General features: G+C 35.5%; 1 protein-coding gene across 8 annotated transcripts in view; it reads right to left on the bottom strand.

The window, feature by feature from the left end:
- Positions 1-1,315: 1,315 nt before the first annotated feature.
- LOC102803627 (SAM and SH3 domain-containing protein 1-like) overlaps positions 1,316-16,453 on the bottom strand; it is a 152,672-nt gene continuing 137,534 nt past the window's right edge. For 7 of the 8 annotated variants that reach the window (XM_085505012.1, XM_085505009.1, XM_085505010.1 and 4 more), the window contains 8 exons: positions 15,632-15,736; positions 14,644-14,719; positions 13,985-14,145; positions 13,243-13,464; positions 12,011-12,158; positions 10,339-11,534; positions 7,266-7,397; positions 1,316-5,506 (listed from right to left, as the gene is read on the bottom strand). In XM_085505012.1, the coding sequence (XP_085361138.1) occupies positions 5,246-5,506; positions 7,266-7,397; positions 10,339-11,534; positions 12,011-12,158; positions 13,243-13,464; positions 13,985-14,145; positions 14,644-14,719; positions 15,632-15,736 (2,301 nt within the window). In that variant the 3' untranslated portion in view covers positions 1,316-5,245. The remainder of the gene's footprint in view (positions 5,507-7,265; positions 7,398-10,338; positions 11,535-12,010; positions 12,159-13,242; positions 13,465-13,984; positions 14,146-14,643; positions 14,720-15,631; positions 15,737-16,453) is intronic. The other variant, XM_085505014.1, reaches the window with a different exon arrangement.

Below are 16,453 nucleotides of genomic sequence, written 5' to 3'. Positions count from 1 at the left end.
GACCAGCTGGAATGTACTTGACATTTATTTGATAAGTAGACCCTATTATTTTCTGTACTTAGAACATATCTTGTAATGTAACTTTATTTATATAATTGAGTGGTGTAACTTAATTTATATGTTTATGACCATATTATTGATTTATTTACAAGTAATATAAATGAAAGTAAAATATATTATCCCATACATTTGTGTCATTATTTGGTAATTGTTCAACCTGAGAAACGTGGGGGAATTTGTCCACCCTTGGCTCTTAGTTGAAATCGTGACATGCTCACCTCAATTTTTTTGAATATTATGCACTAATTTGTTATATTCTATCGCATTACTGTGGTCGTATGTATATAATTTTATATCTGTTGTATACTTGTTAGTAATTGATGTAAACCATGATGTTAATTGAGACTCGTCGACTTTTTTTTGCAGATTTGAAGTTATTCTCGGTTGTTACATGGAAAGCGTATCTGAGCTTGTCAACAATCCAATTATCCTATGCTCCGCATTGGCAGTACAACAAAATTATATTACGTTACACCACGTGTTTGTATGTGTATACACGTTCAATTAGTTCCCTTTCTTATGTCAGATGGCTTGGGTGATTGGCTGGCATATTATTGTTGCTACTCTTTGCGATCAAGGCGCTCTGCCACAAGTTTCCCGCTCGATTCAAGTTCATTATTAGTGGTCAAGTAAATACAGCTTCGGAATGCGGAACTTTCATTGATGCAAGCTGACTGTCTTTTAAGTAGTGACGTCACCTGACCTGAAAGACTAGCATCCGGAAATATGCACGCCTTGCAACTAGATTTCCCTCTTTTCATCGCATTTTTAGTTAGGCATTTACCAAATTTCTGTTGGACACCTTATTTATTATTAGGTGAGAGCCCCTTGTGTGCCTAACCAGACCTTCAGCACTTGATTGGAGGGACTGTGGCCTAACTTGCTTGTTCATGAGATGGTTTCCGTCGGTAGACTAAATCAGTTTCTTGTTGCGCAGTCTGTATAAAATTCACTTCATTTAGAAACCCTTTCACATAAACAAATATACATTCAAATAAATACAGTAACCTTTTGACATAGCAGTGGCTTAATTCTTCCAATATTTGTAGTCTATGGAAAAGTATGTAGTGCCCAAGAACTACTAGTAAAGTCATAATTGGTGCTCTTTTGTCTTCTCTATCCTACAAACTGTTTTGGTATTTGTAAATTTCTTCGTATTTGCAAATATTTGACAAGACTGGTACATTTCTTCAGTTTGGTCATCAATTTTACTTCACTTCACATACATAACAGAAAGAAAGTCATAAGAAAAATATTTCTTTTCTACATTTATAACTTTATTTCTTTACAACTTATTCCATGAAATTCACACAAAAACTTTTCTTACAGCTGCTATACAAGCAAACAAAAATTTGACAACCCAGTCGAGTTATACAGAGCTACCCAATGACTATTTACATAAAAACCTTGCTCAAACCTATCCCTTGGTGGCGCCACCAAACTCTCTCAAGTGAAAGAGCGCCACCAAGTGGCCAGTGCAAATAAAACCTCCATTCCACATTTGCATAAGTTTTAAAACATGGATATTCTAAGCAAACACCGTTATGCGAGCCACATAAACTGTAGCTTTAGCAAAAAAAAAAAACTTCTTAAGTAAAGAACTTTGCATCATATACATATGTACAAAAAAAGGCACTGTTCTCCCAGAACGATTTACCCCTTTCAGTCGTATTCATGCGCCACCAAAAAAAAGTTGGTGCAAATATTGCAAGTTTTCTGTAGAACCACAGGAACACACCAACAAAAAAAGTATAAACAAAGCAAAATGTTTTTTCTGCTTACAACATCTAACAATGTTTACTGTTTTTGATAACAGATGTCTACACACACCTGCAGTTTGGTAGATGTTAATTTCAACCGTTTGTTATAATGTTTCTGTATGTCTGTACTGTTATTTCATTCACTGTGTTGGTGAAGTAAATAAATTACAATATATGCACAACTTTTCGCAGTCGAGCAAAAGACGCTGTAAAAAAAGTTACCACTAGTGGTCCCTTATTTCTCCTTTGCACAATAAAAGCAGTTCTGAGTAATCAAACTTCAGTAAACTGATAAAGTACAATGGGCAACCAACAAATGTGACTGAATCTGGAGGTCTATGCTACTATCTTTAAAATTCCCTAAACAATATTTTTTCAGTTTGATTTTCCAATCAGAGACAAGTACTGACAATAAATGGTGGTTAGTTTTTGAGCATTAAATGGAAACTTTGCATAGACATCCCAAAACAAACAAAAAAACATATTTACTTTTCCTGGTATTCATATTTCATGCTTTCAATCATGCTATGGCCTTCCCATAGAAAAAAAACTGTCATTAATTGGCATAAATTTGCATTCTTGAATATAATATCAAAAAATGATTTCAAAAAACGTAACAACACTCAAATATTATTTAAAAAGTAAGATCTCCCATTTAAAAAAAAGTTAGTTTGCTTTCAAAATTCCAGAAAAAAACTAATTTTTGTCAGAAAATTCATTAACGGATATCAAAATGCAGACACTGTTAATAATTGATTTCCACTGGTTAAAAAAAAAAAAATGTTTATATATCATTTGAATATAGAAATTTTAAAAAAATCTGGTTGCACGATAAAATTAAATACTTTATTACGTATAAGATTTCAACTCTGAATTAAAAATTAATAATATAATAAATGCACAAATTGTTGCAATAATTTACCGTGGTGTATACGGTTAACGTCATCTGGCAGTTATCGAAAACAGTCAATACTATTTTCAACACCCATATTCTGATTGGAAAATTACACTTATGAAATGCAATCAGCAACATCAGGTTTCAGATCTTGGGAGTGTTTTATTATATACTGACCTGAGAATTCCCATGAACACTCAAGACGGATTTCATTGTTAAAATGAAGCAAGACAAATTTCGGGGAATTTTGCGAGTCGTGTAATTTTGTAGCAGAATTGGGTGCTTTAATACCAACTTGGAGGGTACTTCTTTCTTAAACTATGACATCCAATCAAAATTACTGGACTACCTAAGTTGTTCAAAATAAGCAAAAGAGGCATATTGTCAAAAGAGCAAACGAATCATCTTAAATTCTCTCCAAAACTGAGGGCACCAAGTACGTGTGTAATGGAATGTTGATTTGTGGATTGGAAACATGATAGTTTAGTAACTTATCTGAAGACTGCATATGTACTGGGTCCTGAGAACTGATTGGTAATAACGTTTGCATAATATCCATAACGATTAAGAAAATAAATACTGCACAAGGCCAATTAAAGTTCTTCAGCTCAGCTCACAGCCTTCATATTAAGGGACACTTAGGTATTTTATATTTTGTTGGTTGAACTTGCTTTTATCAAATGCTAACCCCACAGTTTTTGGGAGATTATGATTGTGTTTGCACAATGCCCAAAAGAGCCCGAAAGTGATTCGTTTTGACAATAATCTGATAACAGTAATGCCTGCAACTCGAGAGTGCTTTCAAATTGTATCTACAATATTTTCACTAAAACATGAAAATGGCAAAGTAATATTTACAAAATTTCAGATTGGAAAAAACCAACATACATTGTTACCTTTCAACATGATTAGGATATTACCATCTTTCCTCTATTAGCAACACACCAGCAAATGTAAAGCAGATGTTTCTTATTATTCATTAATGTCACCATGGTATTACCATGGTGATTATTTGAGTCGTATTTAAAAAACAATCTGCCATATTCTGATTCTGATTAACGATGGTATCCAGTAAGTTTGATTGATGAATTGAAATAAAAAGCGGTTGTTGTAATTTTTTTCAAAATCACAGCAAAAATAATATTTGCTGTGTTTCAAATAGAGAAATATGGTGATTGGTCAACAAATTCATAGAAATATATATCATGCGTCCTTGGCCGGGAAATGAGCTTGGTTCGATTTGTACAATCACTCCACCCATCCTGAACAAGAAATAATCGAAACAAGATATTGAAATCCATTCCTCGTGGTTATGCAACCTTTTCAGTAGGACAGTTTCATAGCATAGATGATATAGACTTAGTACACTGAAAGTAGGGCACAGTCAGTGATAGCCCATACACAACTACTTTGAATCGTTTGCCTTTTAGCAAAACCTATAAGTACTGGTACTCAAAACCAGTTTGTCAAAGTCGTGTACCACACAAGACTAGCCAATCAGAAATTACAACCAATGTAAAAATGCCGAAGCTGGCAACTTATGGTAAATATAATTCAAGTTTACATTCATTTATAAATTTTGCAAAAATTACCAATGGATTTTGAAAAATGGACTTTCGGGAATTTTATTATACATGTACCTTATGTACTGGTAAGTACAAAACTTGCATCAGTTCAGGAAATATCAGAATTAAATCGATCAAGTTAAAGGGTCTTTTAATAAACAACATCATACATATAGGAGTTATTGAATGATTCAAAACATTTTAGGAAATCCAGTTGTAATTTCCACAAACAAATCTTAGTGAGGAAAAAGAAAATTCCCTGTTTCTTGTTCCTACCCTCCTGCCTAAAAAATATGCACCTGTTTTCCAGTGTCTAGTTAAACATTAAAGACTGCTTTATGAAACGCAAAACAGGGAATCTTTTCTTTCTCCTCTCAAAGAAAGTTTTCACCATCTCCACAAATGAAGAATACATAACTAGGGAGTAAGAAGACTACCTAAGACAGTGAAAATAAGCTGTCTTGTGATTACCATTTAAAGCGAGAGAGTCGTCACCTGCGCATGCATCAGATGGCCATAGAGTGTCATCGTTTACAAACAAGCATCTACCCATGAGCCATTGCATTTTTAGCGTGCGTTGTTATCGTCGCTTGGGACTCAATTCCTGTGCATACGCAGGAGACGACCCTCCCGCTTTAAAGTCGTACGAAAACAAATGACAGCATGTCATAAACAGGTGGTTGATTCTTTATTTGGGACGGCGTTCTTTTATCACTCATTCTATCATGACTGAAGCGATGCTCCTTTTTTTTTTTCACGGCCGCATGAACTGTGCTTCCCCATTGACTGGGATGAAACTGACATGCATGGCTCATGAATCAGAAAACACTGAATCAGAATTGGTCAAAAAATCGTTACGGTAGGTAAAAAATCGGCATGGAGGCACAAGTACATGTACTCTTCAATTTATTGTCTCATCCGACAGTGATGTGAATGGACGACAGTGTCAGACAATCCCATGCGAGTCATTGAGAGATTTGTTGCAGTTTCAACGTCTCGATGGCTGCAAGTAATCTACGTATATGCCTTGGATCGTTCATACCACACTCTCTCATATCGTCTTCCAACATATCGCATAAACTAACAACGGTGCTCCAGCCTTTACCCAATAGAGGCTCTGTGTACATTGGTAGACCCTGACTGGTCAGCCAGCTTTTTAGCGTGGTGTCTTTAGCAGTAACAATCGAGTTGGAGTTTGAAATCTCTGTCAAGGAGACGCTGGAAATCTAAGAAAGAGTAAATACAGAAGAGGATCAAGGTCATTTCTGGTAAACTGATATTTCAGGAACTTCGGTTTTAGCCATAGTCATCTTTATTAATGAGTCCTTGATCACTAAAACATGATGCATGATGGGAAACAAGTTGTCTGATTTAGGTGGGGAGGGGTAAAATTTAACATTGTATAGTGAACTGAACTTGTATAGGGGTTTATACTTTTCAAATTTTTGCATTATTAAAACACTTTAAGTTTGTCTTTTTTTGTTTTTTGGTGGGAGAAAGAGCAGCACTGATTACGAATGATTTACAATTTTCCATTCATCAGCGTTAATGATCAACAACCCCTAAAGTGCATGACTTTCACATCTTGTCATGTTCGATATGGGTCCCATGTGACATATATGTTGTGTGTGACAAAATAATATTAATTTACATGAAATTTTAACAGATGCTGCACACTAGCTACCAGATTATTATATATGTTCTGGCACAGCACTGCAACAAGGGGGACAGTTAAGATTGAGATCATGGTGTACAAAACACAGTTCACATCGTACACAGAAATACTAGTTATAGACAGTTAATTTGACATGTATTTTTTGGCAAATAATTAATTTGTTTGTTATTGTATCATTCGAAATAAACCGTTTTGAAAGGCCATTACGGTAAACGAGAATGTATCCTACAATAAGTATCAATACAGTCACTCTTTTAGAGATTGTAAATCTTCTGAACTTGAACTTGACTGCTCAATATCTGCAGCCAATTAAAATCATGCTCATTTGGTCCCCCCCCCCCCCAAAAAAAAAATGTTGAACCAAAGTTTTGAGCAACTGTGGTGTTCAAAAGGTCAAAATATCTATAAAAGAATCACCGGCTTAGTGGTAATGAATAAATATTATTCTTCAAACTGTTATGCAATTATTTTGCACAAAATAAAAAAATTACGCAGATCAGCAAGAAAACATGTTTTGAGCCGAGAAGCATTACGGTAAGCAGAAAAGAAAAGTATCCAAATTATCATAAATGAGCAACGCAGAAGTTGGGGAAGGTAAAGAGATCAGCCACAACTTTAAGTATATGTTTTGTTTGCAAATGCTTTAAAAAAAAATGTTGAACCTATTTACACTATCATTGTCAATATTTGTAACTCCACAATCTCTTCTTGTCTGGAAAAGAATATACCCGTCAAAAGTAGTGCAGCACGCTTTTTTTTTTATTGAGTATATATATTGATCATTTTTTCATATAATTTTATCAAGATCTGTTAGCAATGGTGAATGATATTCATTTGGAATCCTGAATCGACAAAAAAAAATGTACAAAATTTTGGCTCAAAATTTAGGTGGGAAACCTAATGTATGGTTAAAGTCAGTCACTTGTCAGTAATGGTCATTATTTTTTTCAGACAGGCTGAATGATTTATTTTTATGTTGTTTTTTTTCACTCAGTTTCTAATAATAATTACAAATGAATTATTCAACTAATTTCTTCTACCATTATTTTTGGGCGGGATGTTATTTCATAGCAAAAAGCCCCAACTTATTGCCTATACAATTATATACAAAAAATACTTAAACCATGTTAAGCATTCTATAGAAAAAAAATCAACAACAAAACTGCTTTTCCTAGAACTTATAAAAAAAATATTGCAAAAATCTGTTTGTTATTCAAAAAAAGCATAATTGATTAATTTTGTTATAATTTAAACCAAATTAATTAGTTACGAAAATAAACGTCATAACGGAAGGCTAATTAACTACTCACTCCCAGTCGGCCATGGTTTTTAAGGTGGGTCATTCGGACGGTCTCCATGGTATTGGCAACGTCTTGGAGAGGGGACTTTAGCTCCTCTGCATATCGCTGGATGAGAGCTGACGGGATGCCACAAAATCCCATCTATACATAAAGATTTAAAAAACGGTCATTCCATTAGCGGTGTTAGTCAGATCAGAGATTGTGACTTATACATGTCCCTTTAAAAGATGATACCTTGGACCCCTTGAGATATAATGGAATGTGCCAAACTATATTGTGATGTTCTACCTCCCATAGTTTGCATGGGTAGAGTTAGCATAACACACGAGAAGCTTGTTAATATGTTAGCAGTGAGGGATGAAGCAGCACCTGATGGGATCAACTTGACCTTGAAGTGACCTCTAACCTAATCTAATCTAAGCTAAATGACTGGAGTGACATATTTGATATATCATTGGATTTACTGGAAAATTAGTTTATTTTAAATTCTTTTAGTGAACTTTGATAATTAAAGAAAAACCTTTTTTGAATATTACAGTGAAAATGTTAAAATTAAAACAATAAAGTGATAGTGTTAATGAGTGACGTGAATAAAGGCACAATGGTTGACAATATTATCAAACTTTTCTGTGAACAAGTTCTTCCATTGTCATAATACATTCCAGTTTAATGTTTAAAAATTATATTAAAATAATGACAATACAGTTGTTTTTCAGATGTTGCTTCATATTGAGCAGCAATGCGATATTGCGACAAAAAAAAACGTTTGTTCACATGACATGTAGCTACAGCAGAGGACAGAATGGTGTGTACATTGCGTGGACAATGAGATTTACACACTGTTCTGTCCATAGTTGTACATTTCCAATATGGTTTTCATACAGTGAGAAAACAGTGAGAAAAATGAACCCATCAAATTATTATCACAAGTGACTTCAGGAAAACATTATGATAAACGACAACTACCGTGAAATCATGTGAATGAATGGACTGGTGGGTGAAGATGGGTCATAATCAGAGTAACAAAGTAACAAAAGGTGGAAGTAACTTCACTGATCTGTTCTGTCCAAATAAATACTATTAGGTGATTTTCTCGTTCACTTTGAGTCTTCGCATACTGCATAAATGGCGCGGACTGAAGGTTTGACAAAAAAATCAATGATTTGATCATGCATTTGAAATTTTTATAGGTCAAGTATGAAATTCCAATTTTTCAGAGGGAAATAAGGCATTGAGTTACTCTTACTTCATCAAAATTTACCATCATCAAATGTGTATAGTACATTATTAACCAAGAAGATACTTTGAAAATACTTTTGCGTTTGTCAAATCCCATGTTTTGTTTGACTTGATTCTTACAGTGAATGGAAAATGGCTGACAGTATGCAAATGATTATCAATAATGAGGAACAGCCGAAGGAAAACTTGCAAAAACCAGTGCCACTATTGTTAAGATAACAAATAAGCACCACCAACCAGTGTTCGAAATTAACATTGGTCCGTCGGCCTCACGCCGACAGTGGGTGTAAAGGGCCTAGAGCTGTGAAAAACCATCAGTCCTTGTGACCAACCATAAATTTATATTTAAAAAAAAACGTTCCATTATTTAGTATGATTGTAAGACCAAATATATAATAAATATCGATAGTAACTCCAGAATTGTTTCAAAATTGCGTTTTCTTGCACGTTTGATCAACAAATGGCATCATTCATCGACTTGGGCATACAAGTCTCAATTCAAGCTTGCCGAATGATCGCGAAATGCGCCGAACGTTGGAACTGTAACAAACGATCTGATTGGTTGTAGGCCGATCAAGCCTCTGATTCAAACCAATAGAATTCGCGCTTACATTTTATGTTCCGCCATCTTTGATTTGCATCAAACACGCTGAAAACTACACAAACAGCAAGAATACGAATGGTCTAGGCGTAAACAACGCACATTCCAAATTAGCTGGCAGGCGGAGTTCAAAGACTGGTTACTTTTTGATAACAACAGCAAGGTGATGTATTGCCAGCCTTGTCGAGGATCGTGCAGCAGAATTGATCCTTGTAGAAGCTGAGGCTGACGCCAATGATTGTGAACACGATGCAAAATGCATGTCAGATTCAGAGTCGGCCAGTGATCATGACAGTGTTTTTTCTGAAGATTTTGATGAGTTTAGTGACGATGAAAGAAATGATGATGACCTCTTTGAGGCTGCAGATAATATATCTGATTAATTAGTAAATAAAGGTTTTGCAATTGCAAGCTTGTATTATCCGTTTAGTCTTTGTTTGTTAAATATCAGGGCCTACAGTTAGCTAGAAGGACCTACAGTTTCAATTTGACATAGGTCCTTCGGGCATTTTATGATTTTCAGTTAATTTCGAACACTGCCACCAACCCACCTAGACTGATATGGTGGCACGAGAGATTGGAGCAGTAGTCAGAGGGAGACACTCACACCTCCATATCAGATTACAAAATCAACCACCTTAGAGCGAATCATTATGAGAACACACTGTTGCTAGGCAACATAAACGCTGCCTAAAAATTGATGAGAAACGTATACATGCATGACATAATGTACACAAGTATTTGCTTTGCAAATAAAGAAGGCAACAGTCATATACTGTAAAACATGTTGAAAAAGCGACATGCAATTTTAGCGAATTGTGGTAAAATGAAGTAATAGCAAATGTTGATTTAGCGAATCACTCTTGTCATTGTTGATTTCCTGTTTTCACAATACTTGTCTGTCGCGTGCCAAAACAAATCATCTCCATAAAAACAAACAAAAACTTTCAAGTGTAATTAGGAAGCGCCCCAGATTTTTATGTTCCGGATTACTGTATACAAATCCCTAAGCCTTGGCCATTTTGAATTTATAATAAAGTCATTAGCGACATCTTGAATTAGCGAATCAGTTCTCTCGCTAAATTCGCTAAAAAGACATGCTCGCGAAAAAGACATGTTTAACAGTATATTAGTACCTAGACATTTACAGAACATTCATCAAAATTATGAGCCACCTAGTTTCCTGATATATCTTAAATAAAACTGAAGTCCAGTATGAAGACTACACGCACATCTGCTTACCTGATCTGAATACGGCTCACTTGTAAGATCAATCTGGTCATCGTCAAGTTTCCTGTCGACCAGCGTGGGTAATGGCATGGCCTGTGGTCGAGGCAACCTGTGGCTTATCGGAGGGCTATCCAGTACAATACACTGATTTGTCCGCGAAGACGATGTTGATGAGGAATGATCCATCTTTGAAGACACACTTGGAGATTGTTTATGCTTAGGTTTAGGTTTAGCTGCCACAGGAGGTGGTTTCACTTTAACAGCTTTTTTGCTGGAGTCACAATCTCCATTTTCTGTTATATTTGTAGTCCTTGACAACACAGGGCTCTGGTGCATGGCATCCTCTGATTTGGTCTGCTGCAACATGCCATTGTGATTGTCATCTGTGTTGGTGTTCTCACCAACATTGTTATTCCTAGGAAAAGTTTTAGGGTGTTTAGGCATGGCTTTCGGACTACCTCGTCCTCCCATGGTGGCAGCTTTTCTGCCTGTACGAGGGCTGAGTTCAGAAGCTGATTTTTCATACAGGTTCACAAGTTCGTGGAACGAAGGGCTAGGGACAACCTCCTCCCCTCTGGAAGTTGGTTCCCCATTTGTGCAGTTATTTGGACTTTGCAGCCCATTTTGTCTAGATTCTGAAACTGATCCGGCAGTCGATGGTATTACTTCCTCATCTTTTTGAGAGACTGTCTCCACATGATGTCCATTTTTAATACATATTTCTGGTCTGGAGTTTGTTTCATTTTTTCCCACTGTGACATTGACCTTTGACCCCTCACCGTTTGAATTCTCATCACTACATTGACTGAACACCTCTATGTTTACATAGTCATGGTTTTTCTTAATTTCCACGTTAACGTATCCACACCTTGTAGGACTTTCCAGGACTTCCCTAGATGTGGTCACCTGTACACTAACACTATCAAAGGATTGGTCAGATTGGTTAGGCACTTGGTCAGGTGATTCATTAATCAACTGGCCATCTTGCCAAAACTCCTCCTGATCGTCTTTTTTAGCAGATTGCCCACTTCTGGGACTCTCCCGGGTCAACAAGTTTTCACTGCTGGCATAGCAACCAGAATCTCTGGGGGAGGAAGTCAGCTGAGCTAAAACCTCTGTTGATAACAACTCATTACGTTTTTCATAATCTGGTTCCGTTTGTGTTTCCTCGGTTTGCATGATGTCATCAGCGACAACAGTGTCATCATCTATTAATACAATAGCAAACAAAAACAAAGATGAAAAATTTGTGATAAATATCATCAAAGGTTTGATTTCTTAAGCCGACTGCTCACACTATAGTTGTATCCAAGTTCAGTCTGCTCTGCTTTTCCAAACACATGGTATTATGTTTTGGAGAATAACACAAAAATACTTGTTAACAAAAAACAAAACAATGATTAAACAATGACTCATGGATGATAGTCAGTAACCATGAGAAGGTTTGATCACAGATTTAGAAAGCCATGAAAACGAAGAATGCAAATAATGTCAAACAATAAGTCATAATTCTGCCCAACATTTCAGACGTTTTTCCAACATTTTTTTGTAAATTTTGGATAGACTTAATTCCAACATGTTTTGATAAAATCTATTCAAACAATTAAAAAAAAAAAAAAATATGCAAATTTATTCTGGGCAAGGCGACAAAATTTGACTTTGTTACGATTGATGTGATCCTTACCATCATACTGTAAAAGTTCAGCTGCAGTCAGTAGTTTAATCCTGTGTTCTGTGTTGGTTATCTTCAGTGCATCCAAGTCTTCATCTTCTACTTCTTTAAACAGGTCTAATGTCTCGTATCCGTTCAACATAAACACAGAGATGTATTCCTGTTGAATGAACAAACATTTTTTTTATTATCGAACAAATTTGGTAACTGTTTCTTTTATAAAAGTTCTAAGGAAATTTTGGACCGAAAGACACATTATTATTACGTGTATGATATTTGACTAGAAATATTTGATTAAAGTGGGAGGGTCATCACCTGTGCACACGCCGGAATGGAGTCCCAAGCAACGATAACAACCACGCTAAAAATGCAAAGAATCATGGGTAGACGCTTGTTTGTAAACAATGACACGCTATGGCCATCTGATGCATGCGCAGGTGATGACTCTCCAGCTTTAAATATTGCGTAGTGTACCTGGAAGCTATGAAACATGTACTCGTGTGAAGTTCTATGCAACGAATTGATCTTGAAAAAAATGTTTAAAATTGATACATTCCTCATGTGAAATGTTTAATTGTACCGGTAATTATTGTCGGTTATTATTCCTGTGAAATTAGAAATGTTGCATGATTTTTCATTATCGAATTTTACTAAACACAATGTTATGCATGTTCAGGGCCTACTGAACGAAATGTTATGCATGTTAAGGGCCTATGGACTGCATATCATCCAATAGAGCACAGCAATGGTGTCATGTTATAACCAAATAAGGACAATGATAATCTTCTCCTTAAAAGTTGCACCTCAAGATTATTATTTGAAATATGTAGTGGTTGGAGTACACGCAAATTGTGGAAAATATATTAGCATATGCCGGACAGATCTAATCATGCTTTATATTGGAAGAGTGTATTAAAAAGAAAATGAAATTTAAATGATAAGATGCAACAAACACCAATACTGTGCTGAAATTCATTGAAAACTGGATGATGTAATGCACAAATTTAGACAATCAAATGTTACATATAATAATCCCCAAACCTCAATAAAATAAAATTAGATTGATTTTAGATTTCAACTTTAAAGCGCGGTGGTCGTCACTCAGCGCGTGTTTGAATTTCATGTAAATAAACAATGTATTTTACACATGTTGTATACGTTGCTATGAGTCCCATATCGAACAGGGCGTGGCACGATGACTGTCGCCTTTTAAAATCAGTAATAATTGTCCATTTTGTCCCTACCTCCAGATTTATTCTTTTCAGTAGTCCCTCCACGCTATTGGTCTTGGGGAGTCTTTTTGACGGTCGTCGTCTGATTCTAGGTCTCCGAGATTTCTTTTTTTGTTCTTCTTCCTCATTGATCATGTCAACGTAAATGAACTTGAACGTTCCCACTCGGTTATTTAACATACCCATCCACGTCCCCATTGGTGGCATATTAATCACATCAATGATGTCACCTTTCTAGTGAAACAAATAATAAGAAAGAATTGTTATTAGGAACTATGAATTTTCACTTCAACCATTTTCCTGTCCAAACATTTTTGAAATTTCTGTATTACATATTATTGAAGTTTAAATGGCGGTGGTTGTCACACAGTGTTTTCGAATTTTGTGTAAACAAACAATGCATTTTACATGCATTGTATACATCGCTATGAGTCCCATATCGAACATATACCAGAATTTGACACAAGTACTGATCAAAACTGAAATAACTGTTGAATTAAAAGAGATGTCGGAACAAAATTTGACAAAATGTATGTTGCCCGTAATTCGAAGTTCTGTTAACTGTGTAAATTGATCATCGAGTTACAATTTGGGCGTGGTATCACAAAAGTGGGCGTGGTTTCAAAAATATGGGCGTGATAATTTCTGTAACTCGATGTTTTAGTTACTCAATGTTCATAACTCAATGTCCGTAACTCGAACATTTCAGCATTTAAATTAAATTAATAATTGACACTTATAAAAAAACAATTACCTTGAGTCTTAGCGACTCCATATCATAGGGACTTGGTATACATTCCGTTTTAACCCTGGCCCGACCACAGAATGGTCCAGTGTACGCCGGTACATCATCGTCCTGGGAAGCAGTACTATTTCGGTTACTACCACTGGAAGCGCTTGGATTGCTATGGTGACCTGAAATATTAATTTCTGCTTAGCAATTGTTGTATATGTAAGGGTCTACCTGTAAGATGTTATGAATATAAACCAGATATCTGCCGAATTACTATTCCAGATTGACAGCTGAGTTGACCATTGAAGAAGATGTTAATAGTTTTCTATTCTTTGCATTAAAATTTTAATATTGTTGTAATACATTGCATACACGTTCATAGGCAATGAATATCTCAGACTGTTGCAATGCCCATACGTAAAAAAAAAAATTGCCAGAATTACCCAGAATGCTCTAGTCTGAATAATGTACTCCAGTATGCAGAACAATTTGGGACTGAAAAAAATATTATTATTAAATAATATTATCCATGTTGACCATGAGTATGGGTATGAGAAGAAATTGGAATGAAGTGTACCATAGTATTGAGTAGTCGAGGACAGAGATTAGCTAGTGAGAAAATAACATGTCGATCAATGGAGATTGGGCAAACAATTAATAATTCATCTAGGCATACTTACTCAGTCCACTCGCACCACTGATTGAACTTCTTAGACTTTCTGAACTCCCTGATGGTTCCGATGCATTGTCATAATCCTACAAGAGTATACAAATTTAACATTAATTGCAAACTCTTAAATAAAAACTGTATCACTAAAATGGCAACGATTCTTGTATTAAACACATACACAATTTTAGAAGAAATCAGCCATGATACTTTGGCACAGGTAACACCAACAAGTGAGTCTGCTAATACTGAGGGGGTGGGGGGGGGGGAGCAAGGGTTATTTTCGTTCAACGTAATTGCAATATTTTTTTGTTCATACATCGTAAATTGAAAAAATAAATTCTGTAATCACAGGCTAGACATACAAAGTAATCAATCAAATATTTTTTTCGTATACTGTAAAAATATGTCATTTTTCTCGGTACATACAAGAATTTACATCCAAATAAAAAAGTCAAAAAGAGTAATCCAGGGAAATTACATTTTCGAAACTGTAAAACGACTAGATGACACAATTCACTGCAAAATTCAATTCTCACTGTAAACTGTAAAAACGTCTTTTTTTCCTTGTAAATTGTAAAAAGCCCTTTTTATTTCTCGTAAAACTGTACCAGCTACCCCCCTTGCCCCCTCTCAATACAGGTTGACACCTTGGTACTAATCTTTTAATAAACTGTTTAATAAACCAATTTATGTGCTGAATGAGTTCTCGGCTGAAGATTTTTTCCAAGAAGGATTTTGTATTGATCTTCTTTTGCCCTCGTTAGGCAGATGTAAATTTTTCCTTTACTTCAGCCGTTTTCATCGGCTCCGGTTTTCATCGACCGGCGTTCCACAGCAGCTTGCACAGAGCCCATAGAAATACATGGTAGAGTGGTGCACGTCTGTGACGTAGCTCTGCCCGTCTCGAGCACGTTGTATCGGAACAAAAGTATGTATCTATGCCAATCTGTTATGTAATGCATAATTTTTCATTAAAAATAAATAAATAAACAATGTACCTGGTCACCCTGACTTTTGGATGATGACTTTCTGCCAATTTTCCGTCTCATTTCTTTCATTTTGTCAAGAAAACTTGCCGTCCTGACCACCTCCAAGGATCTCTTCTGTTAAAAAAAGGATGTGTACAAAATGAATGCCATTTATGTACATGTATACACACTGTTAGGATAGTTTCAACTGTGATAAGAATTATGGCTAACATTTCAGATAGTTTTCAACTGATCTGTAATTTTATGGTTTGCATATTGAAAAACACTAGTCTGACTATTTTTATTTCCGGATTGGACAATTTTTACAACCTTTAATACTGACCAATATATTGGTTAATATTTTTATTGACTAGGAATATTATTTGATCAACAAAAAATGATTCACCAACACATACACTCTAATTAATGAAAGCATATTTAATTGTATTTAATATCTGGCAATAAACCAACAAATTACTGAAGGAAACCTGCAAAGACTTATTGGCAAAATGCATTACCGAATGACTTTTTTTTTTTTCGTTTTTGAAGAAACTAGAGGTACTACCAGAGTAAATGTGTATATATTGCAAAATGTTTGGTTTTAAAGCAGAAGGGTTGTCACCTGCACACGTGCAGGAATTGAGTCCCAAGCAAAATGCTAAGGCTCATGGGTAGACGCTTGTTTGTAAACAATGACACGCTATGGCCATCTGATGCATGCGCAGGTGACGACCATCTCGCTTTAAAATAAAAGTGCCACAGTCGCCATCCAGCAAATGTTTTAATTTTGTGTACCAGTAAATAATAATAATAATAAATAACAAAGATCAGTGTCTAAAGATAGCAAACATT

The sequence above is a fragment of the Saccoglossus kowalevskii genome, chromosome 11 (genome assembly GCF_978046115.1).
Source record: "Saccoglossus kowalevskii chromosome 11, keSacKowa6.1, whole genome shotgun sequence".
NCBI classification, from domain to species: domain Eukaryota; kingdom Metazoa; phylum Hemichordata; class Enteropneusta; family Harrimaniidae; genus Saccoglossus; species Saccoglossus kowalevskii.
The sequence above is the reverse complement of the archived record's forward strand: the minus strand, read 5'-3'. Positions and strand labels throughout refer to the sequence as shown.